Here is a 25,985-nt window from a genome sequence, read left to right as displayed (position 1 = left end):
CCTTGCAAAGGTATTGGCCAGCACGCGGGATCCGTCCTGCTACTGGATCGTTTGAATGGTCCAATCGTTTTGAACTTGGGGAACTCACACTGGGCCAATCATAGGGTTTGTTGGGAACCCTACCCTTTATATTAGTTTGAGTGGTGGGCTGTTGTTTTAGTTCAGTTATGTGCAATCTAATAAAGGCTGTTTTGACACACAAGTGACTCTGCACCGTATTGAACCCACTATTCCATACTTCTTACCCTTATTCAACTGTCTACTGATTAAAAGCTATTAACCAATAATTTTTTTGCTGTTCCCGGTGCAAAAGTCCCTTCTTGCCTTGTTGGACTTGGTTAGTAATCTCTAAATTGTGCCGCAGATCTTCTGAATTATTTCAGAAAGGTGCAACTTCTCATTAAGCATGGTAGTGTTACTATATTTATGCTATTCTCAGACCAAAGCATCCCCTATCTTTGGTTTTCTACAGAAATGGCCGAGTAGCTCCGCCAGAAATTTCCAAACTAAAATGAATGTGGTTCCTTATACCACCAAACTACAGTCAAGCTTTCTACTGGCCTATAAACTGATCATTCAAATGTGTGGTCAGATTTGCCCCATGACTGCATATTCCTTTTGTGTCCACTCATAGTGATCGACGGTGAGATCCTAATTGGATTGATACTCTTCTATGGCCATTGAAGTTAATGGCCTTAGAGCAGTGCTTCTCAACCTGAGGACCCCTTTGAGGATTGAATGACCCTTTCACAAGGGTCGTGGCAGGGCAAGCAGCTTGGCCAGGGGGGGCACCATCCACACAACAGCCTTGCAGGGGAGATCGAGATAGAGTGTTCGTCTGTCTGGAGCAGCAGAAAAGAGCGAGATCGGCATGGTGGGACAAGAGGCAAAAATGAACTCAGAAACCCTGGGGGGGAAAACAATTTATATACAATCATGAACGATGGATCTTCACGCCATTGGTCAGTTTCGGTTTAATTTCTGTGAAAGAACCCTTGCATAGTTTTATGGTTGGGGGTCACCACAACATGAGGAACTGTATTAAAGGGTTGTGGCATTAGGAAGGTTGGGAACCACTGCCTTAGAGGGTATAAGTCTATTTAGGACTGCATTGCAGGTATCACCAAAGTTAGAGAGTGGTTTTGAACAAGACAGAACAGTTAGTAATAAGAGAATTCTTCAGTAGCACCATGCCCTGGGCCAGCCATAGCAGAAATTTAATTGGCTTATTCCTGCCTCTAGGGCAGCCTTTATCAACATTTTTACCATTGAGAATCCCTTGACACATTCTAGAGGCTTCGGGAAACCCCAGAAGTGACATGATGGTACAGAACATGGTTGGGAAGAATAGCTGTGTACATGGCCACCTGGGGCCCCTCCCCATCCCACCCCTTCCAGGCCCATCATTAGCCATTAGGGGGCAGGGAGGTCTGACATGATAGTATATGGTCATATCACCCGATAAATGGTTAATAAATTAAAAAATATATTTAAAATTAATGAACTCCCACCCATTCAGGAAACCCTTCCAGGGCCACCATGAAACCCTGGAGTTAACTCTAGTTGAGAAAGTCTGCTCCGGGACTTCAGGCAAGAAGAAGAAGAAGAAGAAGAAGAAGAAGAAGAAGAAGAAGAAGAAGAAGAAGAAGAGTTGGTTCTTATATGCCACTTTTCTCTACCCAAAGGAGGCTTAAAGCGGCTTAGTCGCCTTCCCTTTTCTCTCCCCACAACAGACACCCTGTGAGGCAGGTAGTGTTGAGAGAGCCCTGAGATTACTGAAGAAGAATTAATTCTTATATGCTGCTTTTCTCTACCCAAAGGAATCTCAAAGCAGCTTACAATCAATCAACCCTTTCCTCTCCCCACAACAGACACCCAGTGAGGGAGGTGAGGCTGAGAGAGCCCTGATATCACTGCCCGGTCAGAACAGTTTTATCAATTCCGTGGCGAGCCCAAAGTCACCCAGCTGGTTGCATGTGGGGGAGTGCAGAATCGAACCCGGCATGCCAGATTAGAAGTCCGCACTCCTAACCACTACACCAAACTGGCTCTCAAGTTTTGTGTATCCAATACAAAGAGAATGTGATTGCACAGTGTAAATTCTGTGAAACATAAGCAATTATTAGAGAATAATAACCATTTCTATACTTCTTTGACAAGGAAGACTTGTGAATGTTTTTTTGTTAATTACAGGGGGGGGTTGTTTTTTTGCCAATGGCTTATTAGAGAAGATGGTGGTTAAGAGGGGACATCGTTGGTTTCATGATACCAATTATCTGTATGAGGGGAATCCCTGGAGAACTGAGATCAGTGCTGAACACTGACTTGCTGCACAATCAAGATAAACAGCAAAGAAAGAACAATCGACTGTAATTTGATAAGCAAGATTATCTTTCTTTAGTGGAGTGTTTCTCCTTTGAGCCCACAACTAACTGCGGTGGAAAACCCGTGTCTGGCCTCTGTACCACTTTTGACCATCGGGGAGGTTTAGAAGAAGAAGAGTTGGTTTTTATAACCCACTTTTCATTGCCCGAAGGAGTCCCAAAGCAGCTTATGAACACCGTCCCCTTCCTCTTCCCACAACAGGCACCCTGTGACGAAGGTTGGTCTGAAAGACCTCTGATACAATTGCTCTGTGAGAGCAGCACTATCATGGCTGTAATGAGGCCAAGGTCACCCAGCTGGCTGCATGTAGAGGAGGAGTGGAGAATCAAACCCGACTTGCCAGGTTAGAAGCTGCTGCTCGTAACCACCACGCTGGCTCTCCAAGAACGGAACGTTCCTGCATTCTAAAAGACTAGCAAGAAAGCCCATTGCAACCAGGAATGCAATGGGCGCTAGGACCCAGGGGACACCAGGAGGTGTTTTTTTTTCTGCTGCGTGGAGCTGTGAAAGGCTCCGACAGGGTTTTTTTGTTTTCTGCTGCTTGGAGCTGGGAAAGGCTCCTACAGGGTTTTGTTTTCTGCTGCTTGGATCTGCGAAAGGCTCCTTCCGGGGTTTTTTTTCTGCTGCTTGGATCTGTGAAAGGCTCCTGCAGGGTTTTTTTTTTCTGCTAGCTCTCGTGGGCGTGCCGGCTTGGAGCTCCTACAGGGGTTTTTTTCCTGCTGCTTGGAGCTGGGAAAGGCTCCTTCAGGGTTTTGTTTTCTGCTGCTTGGATCTGCGAAAGGCTCCTACAGGGTTTTTTTTTCTGCTGCTTGGATCTGTGAAAGGCTCCTGCAGGGTTTTTTTTTTCTGCTAGCTCTCGTGGGCGTGCCGGCTTGGAGCTCCTACAGGGAGCTGCTGCTTGGAGCTGGGAAAGGCTCCTTCAGGGTTTTGTTTTCTGCTGCTTGGATCTGCGAAAGGCTCCTACAGGGTTTTTTGTTCTGCTGCTTGGATCTGTGAAAGGCTCCTGCAGGGTTTTTTTTTTCTGCTAGCTCTCGTGGGCGTGCCGGCTTGGAGCTCCTACAGGGGTTTTTTTTCCTGCTGCTTGGAGCTGGGAAAGGCTCCTTCAGGGTTTTGTTTTCTGCTGCTTGGATCTGCGAAAGGCTCCTACAGGGTTTTTTTTTCTGCTGCTTGGAGCTGTGAAAGGCTCCTTCCGGGGTTTTTTTTCTGCTGCTTGGAGCTGTGAAAGGCTCCTGCAGGGTTTTTTTTTTCTGCTAGCTCTCGTCGGCGCGGCGGCTTGGAGCTCCTACAGGGGTTTTTTTTTCTGCTGCCTCTCGTCGCGCTAGCGGCGAAAGGCTCCTCCGGGGGTGTTTTTTTTTTTTCTGCTGCCTCTCGTCGGCGCGGCGGCTTGGAGCTCCTACAGGGGTTTTTTTTTCTGCTGCCTCTCGTCGCGCTAGCGGCGAAAGGCTCCTCCGGGGGTGTTTTTTTTTTTTCTGCAGCTTCTCGGCGGCTGGAGTCTTGTGTTGTGTTTGCGGCGGGGGCTTCCTTGGGGCCGGCCTGACGCGGTGAGAGACGCTTCGCGCCTCTCACCACGTCAGGCCGGGAGCAACTGCGAGCCGCGCTGAGCGCGGCTCGCAGTTGCTGGGGCTGGGAATCGGAGGGACCAATCGGCAGGCGCTTCGCGCCTGCCGTTTGGTCCCTCCGGTTGTCTGTCATGAGGAAGGGTCCAATCCGGACCCTTCCTCATCCCGGACACATCCCGCCCCAGAACCCCTTACTGTTTTATTTAGTCCGTGGCGCCCGCGGCGCCACGGGCGGTGTACAGATTGCCAATGTACATCGGAGAGATGGTTCCAAGAGAACGTATTTGCCTGACATCTAGTTTTCCATGTCAAGGAATTAGGAGTTGGGCTTTTTTTTGGGGGGGGGGGGAGGAATTATTTAGTCACACCAGCACAACCAGATTGGTCAATTCCTGGAAATGTGGAGGAGTTGAATTTGGGGAGAGTGGATTTTTGAGAGATGAAGGAGCTCAGTGGGGAATGTGATGCTACCATTTTCTCCAGGGGAATTGATCTCTATAGTCTGGGGGTCAGTGGTAATTCTCGGAGATCTCCAGGCCTCACCTGGATGCTGGCAGTCCTAGCAAACTGTAAAGCAGGAAAACATACGAACAAACAAAGTGGTAACTCGTCACTTCCCTAGAATTCCTTATTAGGTAATCCCTGGAGTAAGCTCCACCGTGCTTAATGGTAATAGGGCTGTTATGCAGACCTTGAACCGGAACAGAAAAATAAACGAGTCTCGTCTCTGCCATCGATGATACTGAGATTGAATTGCAGTCTGGAAAGTGACTAGATTTGTGTGTGTGTGTTGTTTTTTAATGCAAACCCAAATATACTTTCCTGGGAATAAGACCCATTTAATAAAACTGGAATTACTTCTGAGTAGCTCTGCTGAAGCTTGCTTTCATTATCCCCTTAAAGTCCATTACAAATCCCCGAAACATTAAAACCGCCTTTCTCAACTTTTTTACCACTGAGAAACCCCTAAAACATTCTTCAGGCTGCAAGAAACCACAGAAGTGGGCCGATGGTGCCGAATATGATTGGGAAGTAGATCTGTGGACACGCCAACCCAAGATCCCTCCCCTTCCTATCTCTTCAAGTCCATCATGGGCCATTTTGGAGGGTGTCTACATCACCTGATAAATATTTAACAATACACAGGTTGTCTGTTGTGAGGAGAGGAAAGGGAAGATGACTGTGAGCCACTTTGAGACTCCTTCGGGTAGAGAAAAGCGGCATATAAGAACCAACTCTTCTTCTTCTTCAGTAATATCAGGGCTCTCTCGGCCTCACCTCCCTCACAGGGTGTCTGTTGTGGGGAGAGGAAAGGGAAGGCAACTGTAAGCCACTTTGAGACTCCTCTGGGTAGGGAAAAGCGGCATATAAGAACCAACTCTTCTTCTTCTTCAGTAATATCAGGGCTCTCTCGGCCTCACCTCCCTCACAGGGTGTCTGTTGTGGGGAGAGGAAAGGGAAGGCGATTGTAAGCCACTTTGAGACTCCTTTGGGTAGGGAAAAGCAGCATATAAGAACCAACTCTTCTTCTTCTTCTTCAGTAATATCAGGGCTCTCTCAGCCTCACCTCCCTCACAGGGTGTCTGTTGTGGGGAGAGGAAAGGGAAGGCGACTGTAAGTCACTTTGAGAGTCCTTCAGGTAGAGAAAAGTAGCATAGAAGAACCAACTCTTCTACTTCTTCAGTAATCTCAGGACTCTCTCAGCCTCACCTTCCTCACTCCCACCCATTCAGAAAACTCTTCCAGGGCCATCCAGAAACCCCAGGGTTTCATGAACCTGGTTGAGAAAGCCAGCTCAAGCAATACAGTGCAAAAGCTGGAAGTATCAGCCACCCAGAAATTTCTGGATTCAAATTACAGCTTAAATCCACGAAGGGATTCTCTTCACCTGCCAACAGCAAAATAGGAATAATCATCATAGAAACATAAAGCCGGAAGGGACCTCAAGGTCTATCTAGGCCAACTCCTGTAAATATACATCTACCTCCCACACCTCCATTCCCCCAGTGACCCACATTCCCCCAAATGGCCCTTGCTCTGTGCCCAGAGCATCCTGACCTGGCTTATAAGTCTTTCATCAAGCAAATGGAAGAAACGGAACGTTGTTTTGGCATGTCCCTGTGAGTCAATAAATGTGTTGTATATAAATAGCTATTAATAATAATATATTCTGGCAGCAAAAAATATGCATTACATTTGATTGCATGATATTCCTTCCTGTGGCGAAGTTACCGTTTTTTATTTTATAGAACAAAAACAAAATTGCATACTGCAATATCACAGTGCCAAGCCCTCTGCTTGGAGTGGGTTTAACTTATAGGAGGCTCCTCGGTGGCCTGCAGCGTCATTTTAACCTGTTACGAACCTTAAGCGTCGAGCTTTATTACGTTCGCGTTTTTCTTCGTCCCCGTTATTATATTTGCAGGTTTCAAGAGGGCAGCACCGGCATGGCTGGTTTAACGTCGCCGCTGCATTTCTATAAATATACCCTCCCAGTTTGGCCTTCATCAGCCCGACCGCTATGGAATCATGGCCTTTGAATGTTAAACGGCCATGCATATTCAGTAGAAGTCGGCTCTGAGCACAGAGCTTCGGGCCTTGCATTGCTGCGGGGGTGGGGGGAAGCGGGAGGGGGGGGCAGGAAAGAAAGGACAAGACAAGAAACCGGAAAGAAGATCAAAGCAGCAGAGGTACAGCACGCAGCCTGTGCAGACGATCGCTCCATCGCCTCCTCTTTGTCCACCTGGAGATGAATTTTCCCTTCCTGCATTTTAAATGAGTTGCAAATGTCTGAGTCCATGGCGCTATTGAATATTGTTACTGTAGAAGGAGAAGAAGAAAGAAGAAGAAGAAGAAGAAGAAGAAGAAGAAGAAGAAGAAGAAGAAGAAGAAGAAGAAGAAGAGGAGGAGGAGGAGGAGGAGGAGGAGGAGGAGAGGAGGAGGAAGAGAAGAAGAAGAAGAAGAAGAAGAAGAAGAAGAAGAAGAAGAAGAGGAGGAGGAGGAGGAGGAGGAGAAGAAGAAGAGGAGGAGGAGGAGGAGGAGGAGGAGAGGAGGAGGAGGAGGAGAAGAAGAAGAAGAGGAGGAGGAGGAGGAGGAGGAGGAGAGTTGGTTCTTATATGCTGCTTTTCCCTACCCGAAGGAGGCTCAAAGCCGCTTACATTCCTCTCCCCACAACAGACACCCAGTGAGGGAGGTGAGGCTGAGAGAGCCCTGATATTACTGAAGAAGAAGAGTTAGTTCTTATATGCCGCTTTTCTCTACCCGAAGGAGGCTCAAAGCGGCTTACAATCGCTCTCTGTGAGAGGGGGGAAATAACCAGCCTCGTTCTCTAGCCCCCAGATACTCCTCAGCATTATTTTACTTACCAAGGAGCTGTAGGAAAACGAAGAAGAGCAGCAGTGTCTTCATTTCGCAGGCTGTGAATTGCACTTTGACTTTCCTCCGTCTCCCAGTGAACTTTGGACCGTGCTGTATCGCATGACACTTGGGACTATGTAAAGCAAGGAAGTTCAGTCCAAAGCAGTTTAGTGAGGATGGGACACCAAGCGCTGGCCCTAGAGCAGCCTTTCTCATCTTTTTTTACCATTGAGAAGCATCTGGAACATTCTTCAGGCTTCGAGAAACCCCAGAAGTGGTGCGATCGTGCAGAATACGGTTGGGGAGCAGAGCTGTGGACACGTCCGTCCAGGGCCCCTCCAGGCCCATCATTGGCCATTTTCGGAGGGGTGCCTGTATTAACATGACTATATATAGACATATCACCCAATAAATTTTTAACACATTTTTAACATGACAATTAATTAATTCCCACCCATTCAGGAAACCTTTCCAAGGCCATCAGGAAACCCTAGCATTTCACAAAACTGTGCTTGAGAAAGCCTGCTGTAGAGGGAGGCAAGGACAGGAATAAGCCAGGGCCCGGCATAGGGTCTTTACCCTAGCAGTGTAACCATCTTCCTTTACAAGGAGGTCAAAGACTTATCAATAATTATGTCATACTTTTTCAGATTAAGGGGATCACTAAGTGTAGGAATGGGCATAAACCAGCTGGCACAAACCCTAAAGTTAATCCCAGATTTTGGACAGTTTGTGCCTCACAAAGCAATGATTGCAACCTGGAGAATCTCCAAACTTCCCAGAATGTTGATGCAATTCATGGCTCTTCACAAAAAAACAAACCAGCAGAAATCAGGGATCTAAACTTTAAATGGCTCACAAATCAATACAACCTGTTCCTATGGGTTTAGAATCATAAAATCACAGAATCATAGAGTCAGAAGGGACCTCCAGGGTCATCTAGGCCAACCCCCTGTACAAAGCAGGAACTCACAACTACCTGTCCACCCTCAATGACCCCAATTACATGCCTAAGTGACCCCCTGCCTCAAAAAAAAAAATCTCCAGAATCCAGCCTGGCCTGGGGGAAATTCACCTACCATCCCACAGTGGTGATCAGCAATTCTCTGGGTATGCAAGGAAGGGCCACGAGAGACAAACACAGCCTTCCTGCCCACCCACTCACAATCTGCCCAAGTTCATAAAATCAGTAGTTATGCCAGATGATTAGTAGTTATGCCAGATGTTCCAGTTGTGAGAGTTATCCCACCAAGTTTCTGTAATGCCTATTATATCATAGTTCCCTTCCTTTATTTGGAATTTTAGTTCTTCTTGCTTGTTTCCCATACTCTGCTCATTAGTGTAGAGGCGTCATAATCCTTCATACGAATACCCCAGGCTTTTAGTTTTTGAACTTTCCTGTAAGTTAGCAGTTCCCTGCAGTGTTCCCATCAACACTTTTCTTCAATGATTTGGTTTGGTTCATGATTCAGCTAAGAACCACAAACTGAACCACAAAAATGAGGTTGGTGCACATCTCTAACTGTTTTGAGAAACCCCAGAAGTGGCATGATCATGCAAATTGGAGCCTAAATTTTGCAACAAGAATCTGATTATCTGAACCACAATCGGCTCCTGGTCTTGTTTTTACTGACTGTATAGAACATCTTTGGCTGCAGAGCAATTAATCAATCTGATTTCTGTGTTGACCATCTGGTGATGTCCATGTGTAGAGTCGTCTCTTCGGTTGTTGGAAAAGAGTGTTTGCTATGACCATTGTATTCTCTTGATAAAATTCTACCAGCCTGTGCCCTGCTTCATTTTGTACTCCAAGGCCAAACTTGCCTGTAATCCCAGTTATCTTTTGGCTTCCTACTTTAGCATTCCAATCCCCCATGATGATAAGCAGAAGGTGTTGTAGGGCTTCATAGAACTGGTCAACTTCATCCTCTTCAGCAGCAGTGGTTGGGGCATTGTTGTTAGGTGCGAAGTCGTGTCCGACCCATCGCGACCCCATGGACAATGATCCTCCAGGCCTTCCTGTCCTCTACCATTCCCCGGAGTCCATTTAAGTTTGCACCGACTGCTCCAGTGACTCCATCCAGCCACCTCATTCTCTGTCGTCCCCTTCTTCTTTTGCCCTCGATTGCTCCCAGCATGAGGCTCCAGGGAGTCCTTCCTTCTCATGAGGTGGCCAAAGGATTTGAGTTTCATGTTCAGGATCTGGCCTTCTAAGGAGCAGTCCGGGCTGATCTCCTCTAGGACTGACCGGTTTGTTCGCCTTGCAGTCCAAGCACCAGAGTTCAAGCACCAGAGTTCACTCCAGCACCAGAGTTCAATTCTTTGACGCTCGGCCTTCCTTATGGTCCAACTTTCGCAGCCATACATTGCAACTGGGAATACCATAGCCTTGACTAGGTTGGGACGTAGACCTGGATTACTGTGATGTTGAATGGTTTGCCTTGGATTTGAACTGAGATCATTCTGTCATTTTGAGGATTGTATCCCAAGACTGCTTTTCCTACTCTTTTATTGATTATGAAGGCTACTCCATTTCTTCTGAGAGATTCCTGCCCACAGTAGTATACCTGATGGTCATCTGAATTAAATTCACCTATTCCCGTCCATTTTAGTCCACTGATTCCTAAAATGTCGATGTTCAGTCTTGTCATTTCTTGTTTAACCACGTCCAGCTTGCCTTGATTCATGGATCTGACATTCCAGGTTCCTATGGAATTAAAATCTTTACAGCATCAGACTGTCTTTTCACCTCCAGTTATCTCCACAACTGAGTGTCCTTTCGGCTTTGGCCCAGCCGCTTCATTCATTCTGGAGCTACTCGAACTAGCCGTCTGCTCATCCCCAGTAGCATATTGGACACCTTCCGATCTGAGGGGCTCATCTTCCGGCGTCATATCATGCCTATTGGAACTGTCCATAGAGTTTTCATGGCAAAGATACTGGAGTGGTTTGCCATTTCCTTCTCCAGTGGATTACCTTTTGTCAGAGCTCTCAGCTATGACCTGTCCATCTTGGGTGGCCCTGCACGACATACCTCATAGCTTCACTGAGTTATGCAAGCCCCTTCGCCATGACAAGGCAGCGATCCTTGAAGGGGTCAGAGGAAGTATGATAGAGAAATAAAATCCATCTCTGCCACTTTGATGTTCTGCTATCAGAGTAGCCAATTTGTTCATAGTCCAGGGATAAACCATGTGACATTAGCCATATGCTGGTGGGAAGCAGATATGTAACATAGGTCTTATACATTTTCATATACTTTCTGACAGTGATTCAGTCTGCCAAAATCCTGTTATGTCTCTACAAAGTAATGAAAAGGGCAGCATAAAGGACCAGCTTGGTGTAGTGGTTAGGTGTGTGGACTTCTAATCTGGCAAGCTGGGTTTGATTCCCCGCTCCTCCTCCAAATGCAGCCAGCTGGGTGATCTTGGGCATGCCAGAGCATTGATTATGCTGTTCTGACCAAGCAGTAATATCAGGCCTCTCTCAGCCTTGCCTACTTCACAAGGTGTCTGTTGTGGGGAGAGGAAAGGGAAGGCGACTGTAAGCCATTTTGAGACTCCTTCGGGTAGAGAAAAGCGGCATAGAAGAACTAACTCGTCTTCTTCTTCAGTAATCTCTGGGCTCTCTCAGCCTCACCTTCCTCACAGGGTGTCTGTTGTGGGGAGAGGAAAGGGAAGGCCTCTTTGAGCCTCCTTCGGGTAGGGAAAGGCGGCATATAAGAACGAACTCTTCTTCTTCTTCAGTAATCTCAGGGCTCTCTCAGGCTCACCCACCTCACAGGGTGTCTGTTGTGGGGAGAGGAAAGGGAAGGCGACTGTAAGCCGCTTTGAGACTCCTTCAGGTAGAGAAAAGCAGCATATAAGAACCAACTCGTCTTCCTCTATTGCTGTAGTCACTTCAAAGTCCCTAAGAAAAAGAAATCACATACGGCAAAATACTTACAGATGGGGTAGAAAATAAAAAGAAAATGAACAGAAATAGAAAAGGTAAGCAGTGGTCCCTTGCTCCAAACACGTCGTTGCTTGTCCAACCAGTCCTAGAATCCAGGTATTAGGCAGCAAGCTACAACTCATTTACTCCAGAGCCGTTCTATTAAAATCAATGGGGCTGCTCCAACAGAGGCAGGTTGTAGAGTTGGGCTATCAGATCTTGAGTCTGGAATTGGTTGGGGAGATATCATTAAACCTTAATTGGATTTCATTCATTGTTTGTAAAACGGTAACATTCTATGCAACGGCTGAGTATTATCCTTCTTCGCTCCTTCCCTCTCTGAAACGCCTGTTATCTTATAATTACTAATAATGGTGCCAAATGAGGTTTCCTCTCTTTTTTTACCCACAGTTAATGCTCTCGAACGAGAACAAGGGACGGGAAGCTTTGCACATCGCGCTCCGGACAATGAATGGCTTTTATTATTACATGACGAATTCAGTGGTGGCCCTTCTTCCATACCAGTGAAGACAATGCTCAGGCAGGAAGGGGTGAAAAGGCGACCGCAACTTGTAATGGGAACAAATGGAAGAGGAGGAGGGACGTGCGTTCCAGTAATGTTCTCTCTCCTAAGGAAAATCGAGGACACATTCTCGGAGGAGATGTTTGTAACACCTTCCCTGCTAGAACAACGGGTGAGCAATATGTGTTTCACCATACCTCCAATTTTCTACATCAGGACGACACGTACCCCTGTGCAGCTACTGCTTATCTGAAATCTCTGTTGTGGGGAGAGGAAGGGAAGCAATCGTAAACCACTTTGTGAAGACTTAAGGGGGGTCGTCATGAGCTGGAAGCAACTTGAGTGGGGTATAAAAACCAACTCTTCTTCTTCCTTCTTCCTTCTTCCTTCTTCCTTCTTCCTTCTTCCTTCTTCCTTCTTCCTTCTCCTTCTCCTTCTCCTTCTTCTTCTTCTTCATGGCACTGAACACACAGCTGATGGGTCGCCAAGGGAGCTTGGCTTGAGCAAAGACAAAGAGATAACCATTGGCCTGGCTGCCAAGAAGGAGCAAGATGGATAGCTATTGCAAAAACATAACCTGGCAATAAAGCCAAGACATAGGTGCTCCTTGTTGATGGGAGAAGAGTGTTAAGGTCTCATGAGGTCATCTGTTCCCAAAATCAAGATTGGTTAAGGGACGTCTAGCAGGAAGGGTCAAAAATCTGAATACCTTGTTAACAGTGTCCAAGCTAGGGGTTCATGCTAGACTGGATGCAGAGGTAGCATCTGTGACTCTAAAGTTAGACCAGAGAACGTGTTTTATTTTGTTTCCTTAGAGTCAGCAATAAGCCTTTCTTGTGTTATGAAATCTTTTTTCACTATGCACTGAGCTTTGGATTGTGAAGCTGCACCATAGTGAATACAGCTCTTTCTCTTTTAATAAAGCAGACTGTGTTCAAAGTGCCTCACCTACATGCCTAGCTGCCTGAGAGAGGGGGAGTGGCCTTTGCATTCTCTACATGCACAGAGAGCCCCAGTGACCTCAAAGCACTGGTAAAACAGGTTAAAATTCTGTTTGGGGCGTAGGAGTCTGAAGACTGGTGGGCCAAGGGGAAGAAGTAGGAAAGAGACCTCTCAAACACAAGTATGCACACGTGAGCCCCTGGGAGTTACCCGAAAGCACACCGGACTGGAAAATCTTTTAGTCTTTTCTTTTTGTTATCTTAGCTGCAACAAAAACAAAGTCACAGATAACTTATGTACAGAAGAGAGGGTTGAATAGAATGTTATGTCTACCTCATGGGGTTGGCTCAGAGGCCTGAACCAATGCAATAATGCCCCTCCTTCAGGAGTCCTTTGGTCCTTCCCCAAAGTTTCCAGGCCAGCCCTGAACCGGTCAGGACTCATCCTTCAAATTTATATTAAACAGAGAATATTCCTAACCAACCCTCTACCTCTGGTGCTAAACAGAACCAAACATCTGACACTAGCCTGTACCATCGTTCTGTCAAGGTTGTAAAGTTTCAACGACCCAGAATCATAGTCCAAATATGTCAGGGCTATCTGCAGGCTGCTTTTGGCATAATTCTCTTGCTTATCTATATTCAAGCTGTTCTATATTCCACTATAGGTGAAAGGTTACGTAGCGAACCTAGCTAAGCAAGCAATTTTTAGAATCATAGAATCATAGAGTTGGAAGGGGTCACACAGGCCATCCAGTCCAACCCCCTGCTCAACGCAGGATCAGCCCAGAGCATCCTAAAGCATCCAAGAAAAGTGTGTATCCAGCCTTTGCTTGAAGACTGCCAGTGAGGGGGAGCTCACCACCTCCTTAGGCAGCCTATTCCACTGCTGAACTACTCTGACTGGGAACATTTTTTTCCTGATATCTAGCCTATATCGTTGTACTTGAAGTTTAAACCCATTACTGCGAATCCTTTCCTCTGAAGCCAACGGAAACAGCATCCTGCCCTCCTCCAAATGACAACCTTTCAAATACTTAAATGCAGAGAAGAAACAAAGATCAGATCTTTGTCTCCAGCTGTAATCAACTATTCTAGAAATTAAGGAAGACCTAGAAGAGCTTATTACAAAGGTCAATGAAGTCAGAAATTTGGCCTTTTCTTAAACACTAAAAAGACAAAAATAATGACCACTGCAAAAAAAAAAAAACAGACATGTCACAATAACAATTGATGGCAAAGTGATCGAATGCGTTCAAGAATTCATTTTTCTTGAATCACAAATTGATGTGAGTAACGATTGTGGTATTGAAATAAAATGTCAGATTGCTCTGGGTGACTCAGCAATGATGAGCTTGAACCGAACATGGAAAGGCAAGGACGTGAGCCTGACCACCAAATGTAGATTAGATCTATCATCTTTCCAATACCCACTTATGGCTGTGAAAGTTGGATGATGAAAAAAATGGACGAGACAAAAACAGGTTCATTTAAACTCTGGTGTTGGAGAAGCCTTCTGCAAATAAGGAACTACTGTGAGTGTCCTGCATAGTGCAGGGGGTTGGACTAGATGACCCATGTGGTCCCTTCCAACTCTATCATTCTATGATTCTATACTACAGTGCATAAAGTCTGATGTATCATTGGTAGGCAAAATCACAACACTCTGGATCATTTACTTTGTCCATATCATGCAATTCAACTCAATGGAGAAAGCAATTATGCTAAGACTAGATTCAAAGCCCGTTCCTAAGAATGGGCTTTGAAGGGGGCCCCGCCGCCGCCGCCGCCGCCCCTGCCGCCTCAGCAAGGCAGCGGGTGTGCTTGGTGCGCCCCGGGGACGCAGTTCCCTGCGCCCTCCCTGCCGATGCCGCGGCTTCCCCTAGGCCCTCCAAGCAGGCCTGCTTGGCGGGCCCAGGGGAAACCATCCCTGGCCCCTTCCCTAGCAGCTAGGCCAGTGGCTGGACTGACTCACAGCAGTCAGTGCGGCTTCTAGCCAGAGCTCTGACTTGTGCTGGTGAGGGCCCAATCGTAAGGCACGACTGGTTAGAACTCTTGTCTGGACTGGCCCCACCCACTCTCCGCCCACTTACCCTTAATAAAATATTATACCACTCACCGAGCGGTTCCAGATTGGTCAGTGGAGAAAGGAAACCAGGCCGACAAAGGACATGATGGTTAGACATGATGGGGTGGGCCCCAACCAGAACATTGCACAGCTGAAGGAGGCAGTGTGGGATCAGGGATTGTGGTCACAGCTGTGCCATGGCATTGCCAAAGGTTGGACACTGAAAACAACAACAACAGCAGCAATGGAACTAAAGCCAATTCACAATAACTGTATGATCAATTAGAAAATTGTAATCCATTCTTTTAAACGCCACTCCATCACCCTGCCCTGTCATGATGGTGTAGTGGCCAAGTGCAGCAAGACTCGGTTTGATTCCCCACTCCTCCTCCACCTGGAGTCTGCTGGATGACCTTGGGCTAGTCATGGTTCTTTCAACCTCACCTACCTCACAAGGTAATTCTTGTGGGGAGGGGAAGGGAATGCAATTGTAAGCCACTTTGAGATTCTCCAAGGTACAGAAAAGCAAGGTATAAAAATAGCCTCTTCGAACTTCACAGTTATTGTAGCTAATAATCCCCTCCAACAGCCGTCCCCCACCCTTGTTCTATATACTCTTCCTGAGGGCACACCAATATCCAGGAACAAAATTTCTGGGTATTCAGCGGGCTGCAGGAAGAGGGTGGGATCAGCTGAGATCACCACCTTTTCTGAAGAAAATATCCTTAACTCTTTGGAGTGACATGGACGGATACAAGCCTGTGCTTTACTTCAAGATACTTGAATTTAAGGCTTTTAAAGAAAGCAAGATCTGTACAGAAAAGGGGGGGGGTTTACAGGGAGAAGAAGACTGATGATAACAATAATTGATGATAACAATATTGATGATAACAATAATTGATGATAACAATAATATTGATGATAACAATAATATTGATGATAACAATATATTGATGATAACAATTGATGATAACAATTGATGATAACAATATTGATGATAACAATATTGATGATAACAATATAATATTGTTGATGATAATTGATGATAACAATAATATTGATGATAACATATTGATGATAACAATATATTGATGATAACAATTGATGATAACAATATTGATTGTTTTATATATTGATGATAACAATAATAATAAGCATTTGTATAGTATACTTAAATATTCAAGTGCTTCGTGTACATTATTTTGTTATTCTTAGAATGGCCTTGTAAGGGGGTGGGGATAGAAAGGGCTGTCGAGTCTCAGTTGACATATGGGGACCCTGTAGGGTTTTCAAGGCAAGAGGCTAACCAAGGGGGTTACAAAAGGGATTTGTCCAGCAATTTAGACAAGTCAATTTCTTTTTTAAAATTTCAAATATTTATATCCCCTGTGGGTCAAAGCAGCTTACAAATCACATCTGAAAACGTCCCATTTTAAATGGTACAAAATAAAGCCCCCCAATAACTCCCCGTTCCCAATTACTGTGGTCTGTATCCTATTAAAAGCCCTGGCAAAAGACGTGGTCCCTGTACCTTCTCAAAGAGCCCATAATGGGAGCGACCATAGGAAAAGTACTAGTTCTGATTGATATCACAAATGGCCAATAGGTGGCAGCCTGAAGATCATAATAGGGGTTTTTATGGGGATTTTATTGTGTTTTTAACTATCAAGTGCAATTCAGAAATTTTTTTGGCAAAAAGGTGGAAGATGCATACAAGCGGCCATCAACATCTTTAAGGCTAAAGCTCTTGCACAACTAACCTATGGGGCCCCAATAAGCATCTCTGGCAATCTATCTAACCTAGAGAAGGTCCAGTCTAAATTTCTGAGAACTATTCTCCAATTGCCAAATAACATCTCCAATATCGCAATTAGGATAGAGACTGGAATGGTTAATGTTCAGACTAGGCAACCCTTATGTTCTGGCTTAAACTGGTATTTCGGCAGAGGGGTCTTATCAGCCTTCTACTAACAGACTCATTTGTCGCACCCTGGCTAAAAGCACTACCAGAGAAGCTGTGTTCCTATGGTCTGTCCTATCAATTTATTCTGGGCCTGGGACATGACAAAGCGAAAGAATTAATAAGGAACAGAGTAATAGATGTAGAAAGACAGCATGATATCAATAAGATACTGGACCCACTTTTTGGGAAAGACCTTCTTAATAAGGCTGTCTTAATGCCATATCTAACTGATCTTCCACATTCTGAACAAAGAAGATCTTTTACTCTTCTCCGCTATAATGCCCTCCCTTCCGCTTTCCTGGAAGGAAAGTTCAAGGGGCTACCGATAGAAGCACGTAAGTGTGTCTGTGGCGAAGGTCAAATAGAGACAGCTGAACATGTCCTATTTGAGTGCAGGCTCTATCGTCACATCCGTACAAATTCACTGGCCTCATTGCTCGCAGAATGCCCCAGAGGTTTGAGGAAACAGCGTCTTAAGCTACTACTTTCAGACACAAATAAAGATCTAACAAAAATTATCGCTAGATTTGCTTGGGTAGCTATAAAAATAAGGCAGAGCTGGACCAACCCTGTTCCCTAGTGTTTTTTTTTTTCTCTCTCTCTCTCTTTTATACTGGATCTATATACAATTGTTCTTATTTCTTAGTTTTCACCCATTTATAATTGATTTTATATTTGTAATTTTATGCTTTTTTACTGGCTGGTCTATGACCGTAAATAAATTGATTGATTGAACTATTTATGTTGTAAACCGCCCTGAGACCTATTGGGAGAAGGGCGGTCTAAATAAATAAATAAATAAATAAATAAATAAATAAATAAATAAATAAATAATAATAATAATAATAATAATAATAATAATAATAATAATAATAATAATAATAATAATAATAATAATTTTTACCCTGGGAGGTAAGGAGGGAGACATTTGGGTTCAGCCTGTGAAAGACTAGAGATTACAGCCAGCACCTTGAATTGAACTTGGAAACTAACTGGCAGGCAATGGGGCTGCTTTATAATAGGCAAGATTTAGTTCCCTCGGCTTAGAGTTGCCACTGGTCTGCATGGATAAATACCTGAAGATTGGTGAAGCCTATAGAAAGTCAGGGCTGGGGGGCGGGGTATCAATCAATGGGACATAATTCCATAGAGTCCACCTTCCAAACTGGCCGTTTTCTCCAGGTGAACCGATCTGTATGTCCTGGAGATCAGTTTTATGCTTGCCGATAAAAGCTCCAGGAAGAAAGAGGGCTTAATATCAAGGCAAGAATGACTCAGCAGCAGAGTGTGAAACTATGACCAGTTGTACCATGTGGTAATGCATGCAGCACACAGCTGGCCATTCTGCAGAAAACCCCCCAAATCTCCAGCAAATTGCCCATTAAAAAAGGAAATGGTGATTATTTACATACACTGAAGAACCAACAAACCAAGAGGAAAGTTTTCTACAGAGGAAGGACTGGAAAGCAACAGCAGCAGCAGCGCTCAAGACATGGAGGCTCCACTCCTGGCCAATAAATGAATGAAATCCGAACGGCAGCCCTTCCCACCAGTAAGCATCTAATCATTGGTGCTCAAGTGGTGCACAAACACTGTTACTTGTTACTGTTCTTTGCTCTGCCTAATAGGTGCCAGGAGGTCATGTCAAAGGAAGGCCTCAGCCTCTATGCCCCGTTTATTAAACGTGGATTGTTCCTGGTTTGGGGAAGATCTTGGCAGATGGTACCCAGGGGCCCCCCTTTTGCCACCCTTTCCACCCCCACACCTGCATACCCTTTACCTGCCTGTGAATCCTTCTCCTGCTCAGAAGCCCTCCCACTGGCCGTACTCAGTTGCCTGCCATAGGACCAGGAGTATAACCACTGTGGACTGCCCACATGCCCTTCCTCAATGGTTCTGGACAGTTGGGAGCACGGGCACAAATAGGTGGCAGTAGAAGTGTATGGGTAGGAGATAGCAGTATCAAGCCCCCACCAGAAGTCCTCTTGGGCCCTGGCCACTGCCCCACCTCAGGGTATGCTGATGCTGGCCCTGTTTGTTGGCCCTCCTGAATAACTAATTGTGTGAGACAAGATGCTGGACTAGATGGACCACTGGCCAGATCCAGCAAGGCTTGTCTTCTCCTATGTTCTTAATTCTAGGTCTGGACCTGGCAGCAACATCTGGAAAACTCCCAGTTGACTTTCTGCTTCTGCTTTTTAATGGGTTGACTTCTTCTGAAAATATTCCCATTGGGATTTTTGCCAATTCCCTCTTCCTGTTACAGACCTCCAGATTTCCCTCCTGCTGTTCCTGAAGGTCCCTAGATGGAGCATTCTGGAAGGCATTTGGTACTGGAGCAATAAGGAAGAGCTGAGAAAATACAGCTGAGAGAAATCCCTTCTGATTTCAGAGCCACCAGGATTGAAGCCAGTATATCCACAATAGCTGTCTTCAATATGAGAGTTTAGATGTAATTTTCTTTCCCCAATGGATTATTGTTACCACCAGTAGCTAAACGAGTGGTCCTCAATACATCACCCATGGGCACCATGGTGCCGACTGATGTGTGTCCTTAATTTTTCCCCAAAGAAAAGAGCTAGTCTTGGATTTATTTCAACTAAGCAGAGTAGTAGGTATAGCATAAGATTAGAGGGCATTACAAAGTGTCTAGAGGGAATGCCAGTTCAGAAACAGCTGCCTTAATCATTTGGAAATTCTTGGATTGGAACCCACCAGGATTATTCAATTGTTCATGACAGTCAATTTTGGTCATTCATCTGCCCCAGACCCTTTTCAATCTGGCTTCAGGCAGAGACAGCCCTGCTAGCTTTAATTGATGACCCCTGTCTGAGGGTAGACAAAGGCCATGCCTCTTTGTTGATCTTCCTGGATTTATATGTAGTCTTTGATACAGAAGGTTATGCCATCTTGTTGAGGCTCTTGGAAGCAAAGGTAGATAGCAGGGGGTATGCACTGAACTGGTTCAAATCAGACTCAAAGGATTGCTACTAGAAACCAATTATCATCATTGTAGAGTTCCACAGAGTACAATTCTCTCCCTCATGCTTTTCAATCTCTATGAAAATCCCTTAGGACAAATCATTTGTACCTTTAGGGTTGGATGTCATCAATATCTCGATTATACCCAGCTCTGTATATCCTTATACAAGCCCCCTGGTGATGTGATAGAGGTTCCAAATTGCTCCCTGACTGCTATGGTAAACTGTCTAAGAGTGAACAAAATGAAACTAAACCCTGAAAAGACAGCATTAATACTGGTTGGGAAGGAAAAAAATTTAATTGATGTTGTGCTCCCCACTTTTGACAGAGTTCAGCTGACCCGTGCTGACTCAATTAAGAACCTTGGGGTTATCCTGGAGCCCACATTATTGCTGGAGGAGCAAATAGATACAGGTGCAAAAAAGGCTTTCTCTTACTCAGCCTGGCCAAAAAGATGGCCCCTTACAGCAAATCTCACCACTAAAATCCATGATACAATAACATCAAGTCTAGACTACTGTAATGCAATACACATTGGTCTCCCCTTAAGATCATCTCAGGCAGTCAAGTTAGTCCAGAATGCTGTGGCCCAGCTACTAACCAGAGCCAGATGGAGCATGTATATTACACCCATTCTGCAGACACACCATTGGCTGCCTGTCAGTTTAAGAAGAAGAATTGGGATTTATACCCCACTTGTCACTACCCAAAGAAGTCTCAAAGCAGCTTACAATAGGCTTCCCTTCCCTTTCCCCACAACAGACACCCTGTGAGGGAGGTGGGTCTGAAAGAGCTCTGACAGAACTGCTGTGAGAACAGCTCTAACAAGACTGTGACTAACCCAAGATCACCCAACTGGCTGCATGTGTAGGAGCAGGGAATCAAGCCCGGCTCTCCAGATTAGAGGCCGCCACTCTTAACCACTACACCAAGTTGGCTAAGGTATTGGCTATCACATACAAAGCCGTTCATGGCTTCATCCCCTCTTACTTGCTGGAAGGTATATTTCACCACGATAGCTGGAGAGCCAGCTTGTGGTAGTGGTTATAAACAATGACTTCTGGGTTTGATTCCCCACTCTTCCACATGCAGCCAACTGGGTGACCCTGGGCTTGTCACAGCCCTGATAATGCTGATCTGACCAAGCAGTCCTGTCAGAGGTCTCTCAGTCCCACCCACCTCACCTGTCTTTTGTGGGGAAAGGGGAAAAAGGTGACTGTAAAACACTTTGAGACTCCTTTAGGCTGTGCAAAGCAGGATATAACAACCAACCCTTCTTCTTTTTCATTCATTCCTTGGAGCAAAGTCTTCTAAAGGTGCTAACACCTATAAATGGGCAAGTTCAACAGGTGCCCATACACACACCTTCTCCATGATGAGCCCCCATCTTGTCTTACGGCTTGCCTGAACAGTAAGGTGACCAGATGTCCTGCTTTTGGCGGGGCAGTCCCACATTTGGGGGCATCTGCACCCTGTCCCGCTGCGTTTTCCAAATGTCCCATGAAGTTCTGCATTTTTTTTAAATAAAAAAAATAATTAAAACATTTATTTTTATTTTTTATTTTTGGCAGGCAGTGCAGCGGGCAGCCCGGGCTTAAGTGTCCCCTGACTCCAGGACGGGGCTTGCATGGTGCCGCCATTCCCACTGGCTGTGTGAAATGAGCTGGCAATGGTGGCGGCTGCGGGGCCCTGGAGGTGCGAGGTGAAGCAGAGGGTGGCAGCGGTGGCAACAGCCATGGGCTGCGGCGGGGCACTTCCAGACTTCCTCCTGCTGCTGCCTTCTCTTCTCTTCAGCTTCCTCCCTCCACTGCCCCACCAGTCTCGGCCTCTTCAGCTTAGGGCAGGCCCTCGGCAGCTGAAGGCAGGGGCGACCTTAAGCCCCGCATCCGCCCGGGCCCGCACATCCTCCCCGATGCTCCAGCTATGCTGCAGCCTGCAGGCAGCTCCTTGCTGAGCTTGTGCGCCTGGAGCCCGAGGGGAGTGATCAGCGAGCTCCACCCTACCCCATGAGAGCAAGCCCAGCCAGGTGAGGAGGGGACTGCAGAGCCGGCGGGAAGAGAAGGGACGGGGTGGAGGACCCACTGAGAGCCCCCTCACCCTTCCGATTGTTGGCATTTAGACAGGAGGCTGTCTCATCTAAGGGCTGAGAGGAGGGGGAGGGGGGAGGGGGGAGGGGGGAGGGGGACGGGGACCCACCTGCTGCCGCCACCACCACTGAGCAGGAGCCTCCCCCCCGCCCCCCACCACATCCCCCACCCCCACCCCCGGTGTCCCGCCTTAGGTCCCCTCAGAATCTGGTCACCTTACTGAACAGGTCAGGGAGACTCCCACTCTTCTGGCTTTCTGCAGACTCTGCAAAGCTGAATTATTCAAGAAGGCTTTTCTACTCAGGCAATAGAGTTGCACCGTACTAAATGATTCACGAAGTTACTGGGATAAATTATTAGGGACGGCAGTCAGTACAAATGTGTTTAGCTCACTGAAATTAGAATCCTAGTACACATCATTTAATGTGTCAGGTTAATACTTATGCTTTGCTACAGTTCTGCTTTTCTGACCCGTTCGACAACCCTAATCCTATTATTTTATCTTTTGAATGTCCTAACTCAGGCTTTCTCAACCAGGGTTTTGTGAAACCATGGGTTTTCTTGATGGCCTCGGAAATGTTTCCCGAATGGATGGGATAAACTTCAGCTAGGGATGTAATGATCCATCGTAGGAACACCTGAGTTTTCTCAGTTCCAGTCTTCAGCAATCATAACTGCAAATCCACCAGGATTTGGGCTCAATAACATTTTCCTTTCTTGAGTTTAATACAGGTTAAATTGGTGAAAAGCTTCTATCAAGGCGCAGGCAAAGGAGTAGGCTAATTTGAGTGTTTCATCGTGAAACATTTGGGCACCGGACAAATGGCCTCAGGGTGAAGATTCCGTGTTTTGCCTTTCATTTAACCACTCTGCCCTTTTATCTGAACTTCCCGTTGGAAAATGCAATGCTTCCCCACAAGTAATCATTTTATCTACAACAGACTGTGCATGTCCTTCTGGGCATACTTGGGGGTGGGGAGATAAGACATGGTGAGTACTGAAAGTGAACTTATGTGTTTGGATTCTGGAATGCTGGATCCAAATTTGTATGTTATTTGGCAATCCATGGGTGCTCACTGTTAGAAATAGTAGCCGTAAGATCAGACTTTATGAACTTTTTTTACCATTGAGAAACTCCTAAAACATTCTTCAGGTTTCAAGAAACCTCAGAAGCGGCACAATTGTGCAGAATATGGTTGGGATGCAGAGCTGCGAACACACCCACCCAGGGCCCCTCCCTGTCCCACGCTCCCCAGGCCTATCACTGACCATTTTGGGAGGGGTGGGTGGGTCGACATGACCGTATATGGTCATAAATCTTTTACAAAATTAAACATATATATAGAGAGAGAGAGAGCCTCTTGTGGCGCAGAGTGGTAAGGCAGCTGTCTGAAAGCTTTGCCCATGAGGCTGGGAGTTCAATCCCAGCAGCCGGCTCAAGGTTGGCTCAGCCTTCCATCCTTCCGAGGTCGGTAAAATGAGTACCCAGCTTGCTGGGGGGTAAACGGTAATGACTGGGGAAGGCACTGGCAAACCACCCCGTATTGAGTCTGCCATGAAAACTCTGGAGGGCGTCACCCCAAGGGCCAGACATGACTCAGTGCTTGCACAGGGGATACCTTTACCTTTACCTTTATATATATATATATTAAAAATTGAAGAGCCAGATTGATGTAGCAGTTAGAAGTGCAGACTTTTAATCTGATGAGCCAGGTTTGATTTCCTGCTCCCCCACATGCAGCCAGATGGGTGACCTTGGGCCTGCCATGGCACTGATAAAACTGTTCTGACCGAGCAGGAATATCAGTAATCTGGAGGAGTCCTCAATTCCTGACAGTCCCCCAGAGGAAGTTCTACAAATGAGATGCCAGAACTAAAAAGGTCCTATCTCTGGTTGCTACTATACTTCTCTAGCTGGAGGCACACAGCTCGCGATATGAGAAGATATCAATGTGGCAGCAAGATGATAACGGCAGGAGACAATTTTTTGAAGAATTATTTAGGATCACAGATTCTGGATTTTGAACCAGTTTTGGGTTTAAAGCCATACAATATATCCAGGAGTGTCGACTGTAATTGTTGCTGTTGCAGATGGCTCCCTAAACGACATACACAGTGGGAATGGTGAGTGAGCAATTGACCCCTCCGAGTCTGAGGTCTCTACAGGTTGGAAGAGTGGGTTTTTATACCCTGCTTTTCATTGCCACTTACAATTTCCTTCCCTTCCTCTCCCCACAACAGACACCCTGTGAGGTAGAGGAGGCATAGAGAGCTCTGAGAGAAACTGCTCTGTGAGAACAGCTCTAAGGGAAGAAGGGAAGGCAATTGTAAGCTGCTTTTAGCCTCGTTCAGGTAGTGGAAAGTGGGGCATAAAAACCAACTCTTCTTCTTTCTCTTGTATAGTTGAAGCTTTGGCCAAAATCACATGCACATTGAAAAGTGCAGGAAAGGATGGAAGGCAATTGTAAATCAATATTTGTGCATGGCAATAAATTCTATCGGAAACTTGGCCATAGTACAGGCACAATTACCTTTCTGTACACCAAGGGAAGAGTTGCTCAAAAGTGCTTTAATTGGCATGGGTGACTTCAACCTTTGTCCTGCCAAACACTCACTAAGGCATAAGTCTTTCATTTCTTCCTGGCTGCCGCGTTCATAAATTCAAGAAAGTGCCTAGGCAGACTACCCCTTGGACCTTGATTTTTGTAGACATCATCCATTCCTTTTATCTAGCTTTCAGATGCCATGAGATATTTTTCTTGGCATGTGGCAGCAGTACCATCAATCCTCTGGTATCCTTACCCAGCATTTCATGAAAAATGCACATCGCAAGTTCAGACTTGGTTCCAGGCAATGGGACGATTCCTCTAATAGTTGTCATCATTTACAGATGAAAGTGGAGCTGGGAAAGTGTTTCTTTGGGGCTGAATGTTTCTTACTGTCCCCATAAACAGATTGCCCCCCACAGCATAGGATGCTGTATTCTCTGTATCCCTAGTTCTGATTATTTAGTTCTCCAGAGCACCTCAGCACTCAAGGCAGGTAGTTGTTGTTGTTGTTGTTGTTGTTGTTGTTGTTGTTGTTGTTAGGTGTGAAGTTGTGTCCGACCCATCACGACCCCATGGACAATGATCCTCCAGGCCTTCCTGTCCTCTACCATTCCCCGGAGTCCATTTAAGTTTGCACCGACTGCTTCAGTGACTCCATCCAGCCACCTCATTCTTTGTCGTCCCCTTCTTCTTTTGCCCTCGATCGCTCCCAGCATTAGGCTCTTCCCCAGGGAGTCCTTCCTTCTCATGAGGTGGCCAAAGTATTTGAGTTTCATCTTCAGGATCTGGCCTTCTAAGGAGCAGCCAGGGCTGATCTCCTCTAGGACTGACCGGTTTGTTCGCCTTGCATTCCAAGGGACTCGCAAGAGTCTTCTCCAGCACCAGAGTTCAAAAGCCTTTAAAGGCAGGTAACAAGAGTCCAAAAATTATAAAATAACACAATCAAAACAAAACAATCTCAGGAAGGTTGTTCAACAGTTATAGGGGAGCTACTGGGAAACCTTGAGCCCAAACTGCTGCAGAATGATTCAGACCCGTAGGCCATTTTACCATATTTGTATTCCCTGTGACTTGGCATTCACTTTTGCAATGGTACTTTGCTCAGCTTTATTAATGTTTTAGAAGAAAAGAACAAAAAAAAACCCCCACCACCTCGTATTGTCGATAAGAAGAGTTGATAAAGCACAGATGAGCAGGGTGATCCATAACAAAACACTTTCGCTACTCAAAGGAACATGCTGCCAGAGCATTCTTTTAAAATTGCATTAGGGAAAGGTGTTGATTTCTGCAGAAGGCTCTTGCTAATGAACTCACTGCACCTTTCCTTTCCAGAGTTCCACGCAAGACGTAATACTGCATCTTAATGTCTCATACAGAAGAGTCACACTGGAAACTTTTAACTGCAGTGACTGAATACAGCCTCCATATTAACAGGCTGTATGAGTATCAGCTGCTGAATAAGATTTTGAATATGCTGCCAGGTGCAGAGGGGAGAACTGGTTAGAGCACGCTTTTTTCAACGAGGGTTTCGTGAAAGCACAGAGTTCCCCCTCCCAAGCAGCCATTTTTTTTCAGGGGGAGTGATCAATGTTCTCTGGAAATGAGCTGTCATAGCAAAATTCCCCCTCCAAAACAGCC

At 45.8% G+C, this 25,985-nt stretch overlaps 1 protein-coding gene across 1 annotated transcript in view; it reads right to left on the bottom strand.

Moving 5' to 3' along the window:
* AMN (amnion associated transmembrane protein) overlaps positions 1–7,454 on the bottom strand; it is an 85,685-nt gene extending 78,231 nt beyond the window's left edge. Inside the window, exon 1 of the mRNA XM_077323746.1 lies at positions 7,310–7,454. Coding sequence (XP_077179861.1) covers positions 7,310–7,352 — 43 coding nt within the window. The 5' untranslated portion in view covers positions 7,353–7,454. The remainder of the gene's footprint in view (positions 1–7,309) is intronic.
* Between the last annotated feature and the right edge of the window lie 18,531 nt (positions 7,455–25,985).

Source organism: Paroedura picta, chromosome 2, assembly GCF_049243985.1.
Source record: "Paroedura picta isolate Pp20150507F chromosome 2, Ppicta_v3.0, whole genome shotgun sequence".
Taxonomy (NCBI): domain Eukaryota; kingdom Metazoa; phylum Chordata; class Lepidosauria; order Squamata; family Gekkonidae; genus Paroedura; species Paroedura picta.
The sequence above is the reverse complement of the archived record's forward strand: the minus strand, read 5'-3'. Positions and strand labels throughout refer to the sequence as shown.